General features: G+C 49.0%; 7 protein-coding genes across 7 annotated transcripts; 3 read left to right on the top strand and 4 right to left on the bottom strand.

Moving 5' to 3' along the window:
* Nucleotides 1–374: 374 nt before the first annotated feature.
* LCP9604111_5480 (Zn(II)2Cys6 transcription factor) lies at nucleotides 375–3,737 on the bottom strand (the record flags this gene model as incomplete). The annotated part of the gene is made up of 3 exons (XM_039073295.1): nucleotides 375–2,444; nucleotides 2,495–2,523; nucleotides 3,479–3,737. The coding sequence occupies 3 exons, from the start codon at nucleotides 3,735–3,737 to the stop codon at nucleotides 375–377; spliced, it is 2,358 nt and encodes a 785-aa protein (XP_038928442.1).
* Nucleotides 3,738–5,184: 1,447 nt separating this feature from the next.
* LCP9604111_5479 (uncharacterized protein) lies at nucleotides 5,185–7,218 on the bottom strand (the record flags this gene model as incomplete). The annotated part of the gene is made up of 1 exon (XM_039073293.1): nucleotides 5,185–7,218. The coding sequence occupies one exon, from the start codon at nucleotides 7,216–7,218 to the stop codon at nucleotides 5,185–5,187; it is 2,034 nt and encodes a 677-aa protein (XP_038928441.1).
* Nucleotides 7,219–7,511: 293 nt separating this feature from the next.
* On the top strand, nucleotides 7,512–8,927 carry LCP9604111_5478 (uncharacterized protein; the record flags this gene model as incomplete). Its single annotated transcript, XM_039073292.1, has 1 exon — nucleotides 7,512–8,927. The coding sequence occupies one exon, from the start codon at nucleotides 7,512–7,514 to the stop codon at nucleotides 8,925–8,927; it is 1,416 nt and encodes a 471-aa protein (XP_038928440.1).
* Nucleotides 8,928–9,263: 336 nt separating this feature from the next.
* Nucleotides 9,264–10,394, bottom strand: LCP9604111_5477 (uncharacterized protein; the record flags this gene model as incomplete). Its single annotated transcript, XM_039073291.1, has 4 exons — nucleotides 9,264–9,598; nucleotides 9,650–9,950; nucleotides 10,017–10,061; nucleotides 10,140–10,394. The coding sequence occupies 4 exons, from the start codon at nucleotides 10,392–10,394 to the stop codon at nucleotides 9,264–9,266; spliced, it is 936 nt and encodes a 311-aa protein (XP_038928439.1).
* A 152-nt stretch (nucleotides 10,395–10,546) lies between these two features.
* On the bottom strand, nucleotides 10,547–11,471 carry LCP9604111_5476 (SDR family oxidoreductase; the record flags this gene model as incomplete). The annotated part of the gene is made up of 4 exons (XM_039073290.1): nucleotides 10,547–10,813; nucleotides 10,874–11,077; nucleotides 11,124–11,371; nucleotides 11,426–11,471. 4 exons carry the CDS (start codon nucleotides 11,469–11,471, stop codon nucleotides 10,547–10,549), a joined length of 765 nt encoding a protein of 254 aa, XP_038928438.1.
* Nucleotides 11,472–11,738: 267 nt separating this feature from the next.
* LCP9604111_5475 (chorismate mutase) lies at nucleotides 11,739–12,342 on the top strand (the record flags this gene model as incomplete). The annotated part of the gene is made up of 3 exons (XM_039073289.1): nucleotides 11,739–12,007; nucleotides 12,089–12,275; nucleotides 12,322–12,342. The coding sequence occupies 3 exons, from the start codon at nucleotides 11,739–11,741 to the stop codon at nucleotides 12,340–12,342; spliced, it is 477 nt and encodes a 158-aa protein (XP_038928437.1).
* Nucleotides 12,343–12,781: 439 nt separating this feature from the next.
* LCP9604111_5474 (Zn(II)2Cys6 transcription factor) lies at nucleotides 12,782–14,606 on the top strand (the record flags this gene model as incomplete). The annotated part of the gene is made up of 3 exons (XM_039073288.1): nucleotides 12,782–13,576; nucleotides 13,632–14,432; nucleotides 14,493–14,606. 3 exons carry the CDS (start codon nucleotides 12,782–12,784, stop codon nucleotides 14,604–14,606), a joined length of 1,710 nt encoding a protein of 569 aa, XP_038928436.1.
* Between the last annotated feature and the right edge of the window lie 536 nt (nucleotides 14,607–15,142).

The following is a 15,142-nucleotide window of genomic DNA, read 5'->3' as shown; positions in this document are numbered from 1 at the left end:
TTATCTTTGATCAAGGAAGGATTGGTCGGGTGCTTTCATTCATATCTCACATACCATCGCATTTTATACTTCGTTTTATGCCAAGCTCAATGGCATTGTCGGATTTATTATGGGGCTTGACCGAGATCCGGTCAGTATACGGATCTCGCCGCTCCAATCAGGAGGTCTATCTCTTGTCACCTCATCATTCGCCATTATCACGAGCGTGAAGCGATATCAACGGAATTTGAAATCGGCATCTAGGGAATTTCGTCGTTTAAGCAGATGAAGATATGATCTATTCAGAACATATAAAAAAAGGACGTTTCCAACGCCAGGGTATATTCACTCTAACATACTGCTTGATTAAACAAAAAAAGACGAAGACACCATCTTTAATTTCCCCATTCATTCCATTCCAAGTTCGTAGAGCCCCATCCCGTAAGCTGGTCTAAGAAAGTGGGATATCCTGCGGAATCAAACATCAGAGTCTCCGACCCCCATTCAAAAGGACTAGGAGAGACCGATTCATCCAAACTATCAACATTGTCATCACCAATTGTGACCGGTTGTTCAGGCATCATATTGAGCGCTTCACCCACTATGGCTTCTCCCTTCTCGGTGTTATTGAATGTAGGCTGATCTTGTGTCTGCTTCCGAGCTAAAGGATATGTTCCCAAAGGGTTCAGAATGTACTCAAGGGAGGACTGCGAGTGCGTCACCACTTGGTCATTGATCATGCCATCCTTTAATGGACGATGGATTTGTGATGGAGCTTCTGCCGGGAAAAGCTGGTTAAACCGTTTCAGGGCTTCTTTTGCAGACTGACAGTATGCATCTACATTGAGGTACTTTTGCAGGTACTGCAGGATTGTGAGATTATCTTGCAGCATTGTGCGATAACTCTTATAGTCAAATTGGGGAAGCAAAGGCGCGGTGTCACCCCATGAGAGAAGAGTAGTCACTAAAACACTGCTGCAAATTTGAACATGGTTTGCATACAATGTATCAATGAGACTGGGCTTGTGACACAGCCATAAATCCTTCAAGAGGGTCGCAATATATACTGCTTTCTCCAAGCACATGCGGTGACACCGTTCGAGAAAAGATTTTGGTGCATGCTCTCGGATCCATTTGGTCGAGGTATCGGGGAATACCAGCTGTGAGACACAGATCCGATATAAATCATTGGATGTTTGAGAGAGTACAATGTGAAGACCGAAAAAGAGATTGAGTCGCCCTGATGCTTTATACAGATACTTGTTCGCGGTAGTCATTTTCAATGCATCTGGAATGGAGGCTTCAAGATTCTGAAGCTCCGTATTGAGAAGAGAGAACCGCGACCGATTGTCGGACTCCCAGGGTACTTCATCTTCTAACTCTTTCATGTACTTAAGAATCTTTGCACGAAGCCTGATTGCACGGATATATAATGCTCGCATGTCGGGAATATCGAAATGCGTATGCATGCCAGGAGGTACTTCGCGGGAGTGGAGCGTTTCCGTAACGCAAGGCGTACCTCTAATAAACAAATCCTCAGGGCATGGCAGCTGGACATGGATATCCTCCGCCGAGATTAGGCGAAGTTGATCGATGCCACACTCAATGAAAGCATCGAGCAGATAGCAAGCCCACATAAGCCTCCTCCTGCTTTCCTTGACGGGAGTAGACAATCGTGCTTTCCGATGAGCTTCGGGGTCATATTCCACGTTCAGCTGAAGGAGCTGCAAGTGCCTGGCAATTTGCCCAGAAACCACCAATGCTTTCGCATATTCTCCAGTACGTAAATAGTATTCGTGAAGCAGAACCTCTGTCGCCAAGCATTCCAGTTTGTGGGTTCCTAGGTTTCGGAATGAATACTGCAGTGCAGTATCTGCCCAACCTTTCCCTGCCTCGTAAAATCTCAATTCGCGATCGACAACGTCATCACCGTGACTGCAGATATCGCCGTAGAGAAACGGCGCGGCCAAGGCACACATGACATGAAGAAGCCCGGATTCCTCGGTATATATTTTGTCAGAGCTCTTCAACTTCTCCATAAACGTTGGGATGTGTAGGAATCCTAGACATCGCACAGTGTGGATACGCTCAAAATATACTTCAACGAGCTGGTTCAATCCTTCACCTGACGGCAAGTCGGCTGTCATGAGCCAGGCGGGGACTGCATGCGACCTTGCCTCGAGACTGGATAGATTTCGAGGAATACCATCCATTTCATAAGAGCACTCCAAGGCTTTCCGAGTACAGCGAACACAGCCAGTGCCCCCGGAGCACTTTGCCTTAGCTCGTTTGCATTGAATGCAGGAGCGCCAAGCACGTTTCCGCTGTAGTCCAGCCTGCGTCCTGGCGTCGGCTGGGTGCGTCACGTGCGACGCATGAGAAGATATCGAATCAGACTGGTAAACACATTCTGCACCAAATCGATGGCATCTTTGGCATCTCCCCGGCGTGCGGTCACATTTTACCTATTCGAGTCTGTTAGAATCCACCAAAGAGACTAATAGAAGTAACGAACTTTTCGCTTGCGGCACGTTTGACAGCTTGCTGCGACTTGTTCAGCGTTCGGGCCATATGACGCAGACGCCATGTAGATAAAAAGTAAAGGCAGAGTCAATCAAATAATTCTCAACGGGTGCAACAGCTTAGGTGTGACGCAAGATTAGCATAGGATGGTGTTATCTACGATAAGCGATATCAGCAACTTTCCCGAGGTCTTTATTTCCACTGCTCCCTATATGCTTAGAATTCGTTATTCTACTATACGGGGTAGGCTACTCGGGAGGCATGGGTTGGGAAATGAGAAATCTCGCAATATATATTCTAGCTTGTCAGCTGTTCAGCAGCGACTGTTTCACGATGTGCAATTTGCCACCAAGACCACAATCCAGACTTGCTAAGCCATCAACTACTCTTTAACCTGGGCTCTAGCATTCCGCACGGCTTCACTCGCCGTTGTCGAGATGACTTTGCCAATCCTCTCAATATCCTCGAGTCTTTCCAACCAGAAATTCCACCGATCCATGCTCATCGGTCCAGGTAACCAAAGCCTCCCCTTTCTCTCTAACGCCCAGGTCTTGTCGCCTTTCCTCGCACCCTCTCTAAACCTTGCCCCGGCTATTTTGATCCACACCGCCGCAGCAGGTACTTCGAAGTCCCACAGTGCATCCTGGCATTCGAGCGCCTCGGAGATGCACTCATAGCCCCAGCTCAGTGGCAATATGCCATCTTCAGTACGCGGACCCGGAGCAGCCATTATACAAGAGGCCTCCACAAAGGCCAGGTGCACGTGGGCCTCGCGCCTCTTCCCTCTCGTGGCTGGATTCCGATTCGTCAATGCGCCGCGCCAGTGGCTCTGCTTCCATTCATCTGACCACGAGTTGCCGAAGTCCTGGAGTCAGGATGGATCACCGTCCTTGATAATTTCCTTTATCAAGTCGATGAGGGCGGGCGTGTGGCTTAAGGGCAGCTGAAAAAGCGCGTCTTCGATTATGCCCAGTACGCGGCGTTGTATGTCGGCGTTGTATGTCAGTCCTCTCGTCGGGATCATGAGGCTTGGTCATGATGGCAGCTGTCTCGGATGGTGTGGAGTCGCCTTTCATGTACGCTTTGAAAGCCGCAACTTGATGGGGATGCGCCCCAGTCTCTTCCTCGCCGTCCATAGGTGCAGTGTGGTAATCGAACCAAGCGTCGTCGGCGGTGGAGCCAAAGCCGTCAAGATCGACTGATTTGCAATTCTCTTCTCGAATGGTGGTGTTCATGATGACAGAGCGTGAGGGCTCTTGAAATAATGATTTTTAGGTCTGTTGTTGTTGCGGATGATTATGGTTGAGTTATGTTTGAGGGAAGAAAGTGCGGAGTAGTCGCAATATCGGAAACTTCGAAGAGTGACAACCAGGCAGCAGAACTCCAAAGAATCACACGACTTCCCGAAACCCACTAACGGCTAAAGCACAACCCAATAGTGGGCTGAGTTGTGTTGGGGTTTGGCGCAGCCTAGGTGTCTCCATATTTTTGGATGGCTTACAAGCCCAGGATTCAAATGGGATCAAGGAATTAAGAAACCTTTGGAAGATCTGCGCTTTGCGGCCTCGCGGGCCCGCCCGCACCCGGTTCGGCGGTGGGCCCTAGCTAATCCATTACTACTCCCTATATACAGCTGTATAATGTAGCCAATGTAAACATCATGAAGTATTTGCAAATGAATTCACCCATGAGTGATCCCATGAGTTATTTACATTACACTGTATATAGCGGTGTAGAAAACGGTGCTACTCAAGTAATTCAAGCGTCAAGATGACCCTCAAACGGGGTTGGACCCTGATATCCACTAGAATTGACAGAGATTTTCTCACTCTCACGGCTGACGCATCTAATAGAATCATAGCCTTGTGTGTACAAACGAAAGATGTAAATGGGCAGGGTACGAAGTTGAGAGTGGTCAAGCTTTATATGCAAGACCATCTACAGGGCACTGCACTCATACACAGCCGCCAAAAAAAGGAATCATAGCATCATAATTAACCTTGGCCCTAGCCCTAGTACGATATAATCAGCTTTCTCCGTAAGATGATCGACGCCCCGACGGCCATATTCTATAAGTCCGTGACTGAATTTTCACTCGACCTTTGTGACTCCGTCAATAATTATAAGACAGCCTTCGGCCCAAAGCTTCGAATAACAAGCACTCAGATCTCATCTTAGCATTAACAGTGCAACTAGGACATTCCTTTCTACTCATACCCTAGAACCGTAATAATGAAGTTCACTTTGGCGAACGCCTCCATCCTCTTCTTGAGCCATGCCTCCATCCTTCTGGCCGATCTCAAAAAACGTGCGGAGGCCCCCAACGCACCTATTGGGGTACGTCATCCCTCAGCTAAGTTGGACTCCGAACGTTGATTGTCCGTGAAAGAACTTTAGAGGTTGTTGAGCTGAGTGATTCCATGGAGGGGCTTCTACGTACCCATGGGTTACCTTTGTATCCACGCCAGCATTAGATATATTTTCAGAATGTAATCTTTATGTAGCCGGAAATGCCAGAGGTCGTTACATCGAGGTCTTGGAGGTCAATCATTTCTAAACAAATAGGCCTTATTAAAGCATTTGCCAGGCCGAACACCAAGAGTAAATTGAACAGAGAAAAACACAGAGAGCAAGTTTGTTTTTCTACTATTAAGGTTAATTTTAAAAGATTCTATGAAAGGGCTAGGCCGCTTGTGCAGCCAAAAGCTCCACAGCAGAATCAGATGCACTCTCTATGGAAATTACTTCCTTAAAAGCAGCAACATGAGCCAAGGAAAGCTGTTCATGCAGCAATACTCTGAATTTCGACACGCCCATTAGTGCTCCAGAAAGGATCAACACGCTTCTGGCTGGAGGGCAGGTAACAGTCAGCGGCTGAATGAGTTGAGCTAGCGAGCTGGCTGCAGAATTGAGAATTTCAAGAGCCTGGAGATTAGGGTCTTTGTCACGAAAAGCCAGCCTTGTCACAATCTTTGCAAGATGGCTGATGTCGCTCTTCGGATTTTTTCCAGAATAAAGGAGGCGAGATAGCACGGCATTTTTGGTGCAGCCGAAATGGGCCAGGACTTCCCCCTCCATTTCACTCAAGCAGCTCTCGTCAGCTTCGCTGGAATCGATGCTTGTCAGCAGGGCTTGCAAAGCCTTTTTGCCAATATAAAAAGCGCTTCCATCGTCTCCGATAAGATGGCCCCACCCGCCTGTCCGACGAACTTCGACGACATGGCCGTCGGAGTCCTTTCTGAAAGCAGTGGCTACGGAGCCTGTGCCTGATATGAGACTGATGCCTGTTTTAACAGAGGCATCGCCCTCGATGCACGCGCCAAGGAGTGCACCGTCACTTGTCAATCGGAGCGTACCGCTCTCCATCGAAACGCCAAACGCCCTTTCAAGACGATTGATGAGTACGTTCAACTTCTCGGCATGGTGTATGCCTGCAATTCCGGCCCATAGTTTGCTGAATCGGGGGTAATTGGTGAGATAGGAATGTCGCCTCCGCGGTAAAAGCCTCACAGCTTCCATCGTGGCTTTTTTGGCCTGGCCTACGAGCTCCTCTGTAGCCACGGTATTGAAGTTGCAGGGGCCGGCATAGCCACGAGAGACAACACCTGATTTAGTGGCAATTGATACAGCGCATTTGGTTCCTCCACCATCGATGCATAGAAAATATTCCGGATCATCACCATCGACTTCGACTGAGGCATTATTTCCGTGGATGTAAGTCGAGTTTAGATGCTTTGCAACAAAAGCCTTCAAATCGCCATCGACGCTTTGTAGTTGTGTATTTGCTTCACTCGGGGAAAGATCCGTAACAGCCACGGCGCAGGCAAGTTTCACGCTCCCATCGCATCTGGCAATCAGGGTGTTTGCTGCGTCATCGTTCTGTATTTGATGGAAGTTCTTTAGAATCTCGGTTGGAAGAACGAGTCCTCTTGTCGAATGGAGTACCATAGTCTCTTTGCAGACCTGACGTACGATTCTTCGACCTCGGGCTTGAAGCTTGTGGTTTCCGACTCGAAGGTCAACCATAAGACCTCCATATGTCTTCCCAAGCTTCATCATTGAACAAGTACTGATCATGTTCAAAATTTGTTTGGCTGCACTTCCAGCCTTGAGCCGAGTACTCCCTGCAATGAATTCCGGGCCTAGCAAGGCAACTAGTGGATAATCGACCCCGAGGCTATCAATCGCGGACGGCGACGTGTTCGTAATGCTTGCCGTCAGTGTCCCGGTTTGAAGCGCGAATTTGAGAGCCCCGAGAACAAATGGTGTGCGACCAGATGCCGAAATACCGAGAACAACGTCTTTGACAGTAAGATTCAAGGCTTGGAGTTGCGCGGTTCCGTCTTCCTCGGCATCTTCCGCTCCTTCTTGCGCTTTGGTAGCTGTTTGTTCACCCCCTGCTACGAGAGCGATAAATTGACCCTCATCGGTTGAAAAGGTGACCGGGATCTCAGCACAGTCCATCATCGCTACTCGGCCGCTGTTGCCAGCTCCCACGTAGATCAATCTTCCACCGGCGCGCAACCGAGGCACTAATTCGTCAACAAAGGATGCAACTGCCGGTAGACAGCACGCGACTGAGGAAGATACTCGTGACTCCTCATGATTGAAGGCGGTACAGAGGTCTAAAGTATCAAGAGAATCGATTGAGTGTGCATAGGCACTGCGCACCTCGGTCTGAAGGTGGTCCAATTGTTCGCAATCTGATGGCGTCATGGCGTGAGCAAAAGTTTTCGGGTCACGCAACCGAGATTTGAAGCGACGCTCTTATGTAGAAAATCAAATCAATGCCGTCTAACTGTGTCTCCGTATCTCGGTCACTTCCGTGAAGAACGGATCTCGGTGCGCGAGATCCGCTTGTTCCAAATTGCGGGCCCAGCACACCATAGTTCAAAGTCTGGAACAGATTAGGGTCACATCCTCTATGTCTATATATACTTATCTAGGAAATGCCCAGCGCTTAACATGTTCAGTCCCAATATATCTATCTCGAGTCTACCTATCCCATCATGGCCACCAAGTCGGTAGAAGATAGTGTTTCTCCGCACAACGATGACCCCGAAGTCATTTACCCACGAGTGCACAAAAACTTTGTCACTAGGATCTATCATGAACCTTGGTTCCAGATCGGCCTTGTTTCAGTGATTTCCTTTTGCAATCCTGGAATGTATAATGCACTCACCGGCATGGGAGGCTCTGGCCAAGTCGACAGCACAATCTCCGCCAACGCCAACGTCGCAACTCATGCATGCACAGCGGGAGCAGCACTGCTTTTGGCGGGCTCCTTTTACAAGTACCTCGGGCCACGTGTATGCCTCCTCATCGGCGGATGGACCTATGCCCTCTATGCCGGATCACTGTTGAATTCCGACAGGAGGAAGAATGGCGGCCCTTTCGTGATTGCAGCCGGCGCGATTCTTGGTTTGGGGGCGGCCTTTTTTTGGGTTGCGCAAGGAACCATCATGGTCACTTATACCAACGATAACACGCGCGGCAGAGCCATCGGGGTATTTTGGGTGATATTCAACCTCGGTGCAACCATTGGCTCGCTGGCCAGTTTTGGTCTCAACTACAACTCAAAATCCGGGACGGTGACAGACTCGACATATGTAGCCTACATTGTTGTCATGCTCTTTGGATGGCTTTTATCGGTGTTTGTCTGCTCAACCGAAAATCTTTCTGGACACTACCACGGCAATCGCATCACTCAAGAGTCCAAGGCTGTCAACTGGACGAACCTCAAAAGAACTGTGATGGAGACACTGCGTACAGTCTTCAACTGGAAGAACATGTGCCTCTATCCCATGTTCTACACTGCAAACGTTTTCTATTCCTATCAACAGAACGCTGTCAATGGCATGACATTCAACCTACGCACACGCGCTCTCAATGGAGCCCTCTACTGGATCGCACAAATGGCAGGCGGGCTTCTGATGGGTTTCATGCTAGACCTCCAAATTGTCAATCGTCGCACGCGAGCCAAGATTGGCTGGTCTATACTATTCGTCACCGGGATGGCGATCTGGGGCGGAGGCTACCGTTTCCAAGTCTGGGATACCCAGCGTTTACGACAAGGTCTGAAGCAGGATATCGATTACAAAGCAGGAAGTGAATACCTCGGACCAATGTTTCTCTATTTCTTTTATGGCGCCTATGATTCATTTTGGCAATCATTCTGCTACTGGATTATGGGGGCTCGCTCCCGCGACCCTGTAGTAAATGCTGTCATTGTCGGAGCCTATTCGGCATTGAAGCCAGCAGGCGGTGCGATGGCCTGGAGAATAAACGCCGAGGGCGTCAGTGCCATGACTCAGTTTGCCATGAACTGGGGTCTAACTGCCGGTAGCCTGTTGGTTGCTATTCCAACGGTGTTGACTATTGAACGGGGAGATTCTAAAATCGAGCCCTCGAGTGACCACGAGTGAGAGATTAGCCCCAGATTTTCTGATGATTGATTCAAATTGCGCGTCATATGATTTATATATTTAGGTAGATCCTTCTGTTTTAGGTGTTGCGATTAGCAGTTTGTACATATTTATAGCAGTTGGAAGCACTTGAGAGCAAGTGCTAGTCAACCCAAGTAGTAATTGAATGGATCCAAATATGATCTAACCTCCTATCATGAAGTTGGAATATCCCGATGTGGGAGTGTTACTTTAACGCGATCACTCATTTTTCTGTTTGACAATATTGCATATTGCAATATATATGGTGAACCGTCCGCTCACCAGCTGGCCGACTTTCTCACTCAATCTTTGATCTCAGCTATCGTCATTGACATAATCATGAAAAACATCTGCATAAAAGACACGCCCTACATCACGATGGCTCCGAATCTTTGTCCTCAATTGCGACTCCCCCCAAGTATCATACCTGCCCCTCAAAAAGGCCGAGTCAACACTCGCACCCTCGGATGCCTCCAACGCCATATTTTGCACAGCAAAATGATCCCTTAGAGTTCCAACCGCCTCCTCCTTTGTCAGACTCCCCCGAACACCCTGGAAAAAGGGCACACTATACCTCTCCGACGGACCTGACAACACACGATGCGTCGTCGCCTTACACACACCGTGAGTAACCACCTCGAAAGCTTGCCCTATATTCACAACGAACGTATTTTCAATAACAGGAACGTCTATCCATTCACCTCTCTTGTTGAGAGCCTGTAAGCCCTTCACGGTTGGGGGCGATGCTTGGAGAAGAAACGTCCACCACCCAGAGGAATCTTTGTGAGGACCCACGCCTTGGATATTAGAATCGGAACCAGGATCTGAGGCGGGATAATGAACTAGCTTGAGACGGTGCTGTTCTGAGAGTAATGAGAATAGAGTCTTGGAGTCCAGGGAGAGTGCCTCGGCGACCAAGCGTAAGAAACGCTCGCTGAGGTTTGTTAATTCGTAAATATATCTCTCGATGACGCTCCGAAGAGAGAGGTCTTGTGACGGCCACTGTTACTTTTTATCAGTATAACTTTTGAGCCAGATGACTGATGGGCTGAGTAGAGGTTGATGTACCTGGTTGGGTCCTTTCAACCTTTCATAAAGAGGAAGACCCGCACGCTATAGGTCTGGCAGCTCGGTTGCAAACTCGAACTGTTCACGTTTATCTGCGACTCCGGCTGTTGTTTCTGAGCCTACTTGGCTGTATCCCAAAAAGTGAGGGGAGTTGTGTAAAGCCACTTCTTCCTTTACCGCCGGATCGAGGGCAAAAAGTTTAGGGAGAGCATCTTTCAGGTCTGAAATTACGTCTTGTGGAACATCGTGATTCGTGATATACAGAAACCCAATGCACGTGAGGGCGTGGTGGAGTTCTTGGAGAAGCTTAGGTCGGGTTAAGGGCGAGTTGGCGAGGGATAGGTCGATGACTGGGATTGATTTGAAGTTGGATGTCATTTTTGGGCTCACATCAGTGGCGATAGTGGAGAGGTGAGTTATGTAGCCAGGAGATACATAGAATGAGCCATGGCGTGATACCCCACGTTTCTGCGGGGTAAATCGAGATAGAGAAATTAATTTGTGACTTTGATTCGTCTAGTCTCGGATATCTAAACACACTTTCCACCATCCACTACCATCTCAGTGCCGTTGATAAAACGAGCCTCGTCACTGGCCAGGTACAGGCACATGTTGGCGATATCATCCACATCGGTGAGTCGGCCCAATGGCACATTTCCGATGAACTTCTCTCGGTTCTCAGGGGTATCTTCCATACCAGTGAACATCGAAAACAGTCCAGTACCAGAAAGAAGAGGAGCGACAGTGTTGAATCGGATATTGTGGGGACCGTACTCCGCGGCAAGACCTTTCGTCGCCTGTATGGATTGTTAGTGATTCAATAATCATTTTCATTCACAGTCCCAACATTCACTCACATTAGTGACTGCCCCCTTGGTGGCATTATACCAAACCAATCCAGGCCGTGGTCGACTTGCTCCCGTGGAGGAGATGTTGATCACCGACCCACCCTGGCCTTGCTCGATGAAACGCGGCATCAGGGCCTTTGTAGAAAGATAAATGCTCTTCACGTTGACTTTAAACACACGCTCCCACTCTTCCTCTGTGACCTCTGCTGTCGGCTAAAGGAAATTAGCGAGGTCCCCTCATACAATATGTTGAACCCACCTTGTTGCGATAGCTAGTGCCCGCATTGTTCACCAACACATCCACTCGCCCGAACTTGGAGAATGCCAAATCCAACACCATATTCCAGTCCGCTTCTTGTGTGACATCTTGGCGCTGAAAGATGAGGTTGGAAGGATTCTGCGAGGCGACTTTCTCGCCGCCCTCAACGTTGATATCGGTAACGATCACTTTGGCACCCTCTTCGCCGAATCGTCGAGCGATAGCTGCACCGAATCCATTACCTCCTCCTGAAAAGAGAATATTAGCATCCGCAACGGAGTGGTTTGGAATAACAGTCTTACCGGTGACGATGGCAACCTTGCCTTGGAGTCTTGAACCTTGGGACATCTTGGTGTAGGAGAATTGACAGTAGAAGTCAGAATAAAGAAGCAAGAGCTTTTAAATAAGTTCCAAACATCCGAAGAGGGGTTTCGGCACGAAGCTCGGAGTGAAATCCGTTACCTTCCCCGCATTGGTTGGCGAAGTATATCTTTGGTGAAATATCGTATTGATGAACATCCCATGATGATCATAACCCCTTAGGGCAGGCGATCAACGAGGGGTTGCCATTATTGTTATTATTACCCTGAAAGTTCTTTACAACAACTTGTTATCATGATTTTCCAGGTACTTTTGGGGTTTCTAACCCTTTCCACTGCTATTGGTTCAACAGCCAATGCCAATGCCAATGCCAATGCGAACTGCTATGGTTCCAATGTGATTTCAGCACCTTCAGCAGACCATCGCCCGGTGCCATGGGGCACTCCGAGCGTCCATTTTTCGTCATTAAATGGCACGTTAACTACGTGCTGTAACACTTTGGATGAGATCCGAACCGCGCTAGATGATATCGACGATCAAATACTTCAGCTCCTAAATCGGCGGTTTGTACTCCGACCTCCGTCCCTGAGCAGGACTTGAAATGTTTATTTACGACTTTGACATTAACACATTAACTCTTATAGAGCCGCATACGTCCGTGAGGCAACTCGTTTCAAATCCACCCGGGCTTCTGTGAACGTTCCCTCGCGCAATGAGGCCGTTCTCCAACAGGCAGAGCAGCAGGCAGTGCATATCGGGGTACCACTGACGATTGCCCGGGCGGCCATGGGGGCCATTCTGAACTCCAGCGTGCCCTTTGAACAGTGCATTGTAAGTGAGTCTGTATTCTCAATTAGATTTGAAACTGACTCTCAAGTTCGATGCCTATACGGAGTAACCAGTAATGGTTAACATACACAAACAGCCCCTTAAAGGATGGGATTCCTCAATAGCTGGTTACGTTATGTATTGGTCTAGATTGGAGCTAGATGAATCCTTCGAGTTCCACTTTGATTCTGTAGTATCTTCAAAACAGCCAACTAGAATAGCACAGCGCTATGTTCAGCTCCTGCACATGCCTTGACGCTAGAGTCGAGCCAAGAGCTTTTAAGGGCCAAGAAAACCGGGTATAAATGTGCTTGGTTGAAACATTCTAATATAGAAAAATGAAAAGCCATTGGCCAAGAGCTGATGCGTTTTGCCGTTCAGCGCCCCTCCAAACCCAGATACTTCCAAGGTTGGATTCTCCTTATAACATCCATCATGATTCATGTCGATTCGCCTTCATTCTAAGTGTCCATGTCTGAACAATATCCTACTTTCGAGTTTCGCGCCCGATGGAGACACGCAGGGAGGGTGCACCGTTGTCGGACACGTCACATACACCACCGACCGAACCCCCAAAACGAGTCCGCCGATGGCATCACCGAGGATTTACAGGCTGTTCCACCTGTCGCCGCCGCCATGTTCGTTGCGACGAGGCATCTCCGGCCTGTAATAACTGTGTCCGTCTTGGACACGAGTGCGATGGCGCTCAAGGGCGGATGACGTTCAAGGTCTACGGGCCCTCTCAGACACCGACGGATCCACCGCCAGAGTCATCCAGGGCACCGAAGACGCAGAACAACGATTCGACCTCCAGCCCAGAGTCAAGCGACGCTCCTGCAGTCTCCCCCTTAGAGGAGAGGGAAGATGTTGGCAATGCGGTCTGCAAGGCTATGGTCGCCCCCACAACGCTGCCACACCCAACGAAGTTCCGCTTCCAGCATCCTGTTACCTCGATCAGTATCGCGAAATCGATCCAGCGCATTGAAGAGCGTTATCTCACTTATTTTGCGGATCAGGTATCAACATTCTTGATCATCTACAACACCCCTCACAATGCCAATCCCTACCGCACACATTTCCCGGATTTCGCGCGGTCGTCTCCAACCATGGCCAATGCGATGCAGGCATTAGGCGCATTACATCTTGCGAACACATCGGTGGGATCGCAGCGGAATAGGCATTTCCAGCAGGCAATGGGCAAATACGGCGTGGTAGTGAAGGGTTTTCGTGCACGATACTCAGACCCCAGCCAGCAGCTTGGATTAACGGATTTCGCGACGTGCCTATTACTTTCCCTATTCGAGGTTCGTCTCCCCTCTAGATCTGCCAGCCATGATCAATTGACTAATATTCCTGCAGATGATGGACTCCCAACACAACAACTGGGCAGTACATCTCAAAGGAGCTCGCGAAATCTACAACCTCCTCTTCTATCCGCAACCCGGCGACTCGGCACGTGAAGTACAACGCGTCGCCGAGACGAACCACCCCCTCCGCCCATTCCTCGTCTCCCTACTCTCATATCTCGATGTGGCAGGTTCATGCGCGACTCCCGGCGGGACTGTGGTCGAGGGTAATTACTGGAATACCATGGGTGGAGGGTGGGAATACAATCTCGGGACGCCAAGTCTATTGTCAACGATCCCGGACAACCCACGCCTGGTTGAGCTGCGGCAGGCATGGTCCAGCCTAATGGAGGTGCAAGCAGCTATCAGTACATTTGCATCGGACAAGAAAACGTGGATGACAACCGACCAGTCGGATGCGAAGTATAAAGACATCTTCAACCAGCTGGTTGTATGGCGTGTTACGACCCCTCCCTGCCTACAGCTGCCCGCCGAGCTGGATGATGAGAGCCTTTCTCTGTATCCGTATCCTGACGTTCTTGAGTATGCGGGTTGCATTGAAGCATACGAGAAGGCGACATTCGTTCATCTACTTCAGATCGCTGGAGCTGGGCGTGTCGGTTGGATCACTGAGTGGACGTATATGGACATGCTTGTTAGTCGGATTCTTCTACTAGCTCAGAAGTTGCCGAAAGATGTGGGCCAATTGGCTTTTCTGTGGCCGCTTTTCATTGCCGGACAGGAGACTCGGAGTGAGCCCGAGCAGAAATTTGTTCGCCAAACTATGCAGGAGTTGAAACGGTTTGGTTTCAGGGTATGTCGCAAATGAACTTCATCAAGAGGCGGGTCCGAATGCTAATATCTCATAATCTAGAACGTCGACAAAGCACTCGAGACCCTAGAAGGAGTCTGGCTCAAGAGACGCTCCTTTCCTGGAGGTTGGATCCAGACCTTGGAGGAAGTTCAGACGAATATTCTTCTTCCCTGATGTGAAGCTGGCTGGAGTCGACATCTCTCTGCGACTTCACGACATGTCATCATGCATATATTGCCTCTCTTTTCCTTTGATACCCCATGAGTTCAACTTGACTCTTTTATAGCTAAAGACTTAGTCTGGTAGCCCCCCTGCATCATAGCATATATATGAAGCAGCATGTATATATAGACCAGGAAAATGATAATATAATCCTCATGATCATAGCCTCTAGCATCACCATGGCGCATGGCATGAATTAAGTGAAAAATCCTTGATCATCCGATGTACGAGCTTTAGGGGGTACATGTAGGTTGCAGTTCGTAATGCGAGGGTGATAGAGGAGCAGATAGTGGTCCATGACTCTTCACACGTGCTATCTTGTCCCCGATCAGGTGCCTTCCCTTTTGGTCAAAAACCGTCACCAACCCCAGTTTCCTATTTACCTTAAGCTACTGGGAGGGTATAAATACCTACCCCCTCCCCCCTCTCCCTCTTCTTCTTTCTCTCTTCTCCAACACTCCGGGCCCACATTGCACATCGTGTTCCTG

The sequence above is a fragment of the Penicillium roqueforti genome (assembly GCF_015533775.1).
Source record: "Penicillium roqueforti strain LCP96 04111 chromosome Unknown scaffold_13, whole genome shotgun sequence".
In the NCBI taxonomy this organism is placed as follows: domain Eukaryota; kingdom Fungi; phylum Ascomycota; class Eurotiomycetes; order Eurotiales; family Aspergillaceae; genus Penicillium; species Penicillium roqueforti.
Note: the sequence above shows the minus strand (reverse complement) of the source record. Positions and strands in the feature narration are given on the sequence as shown.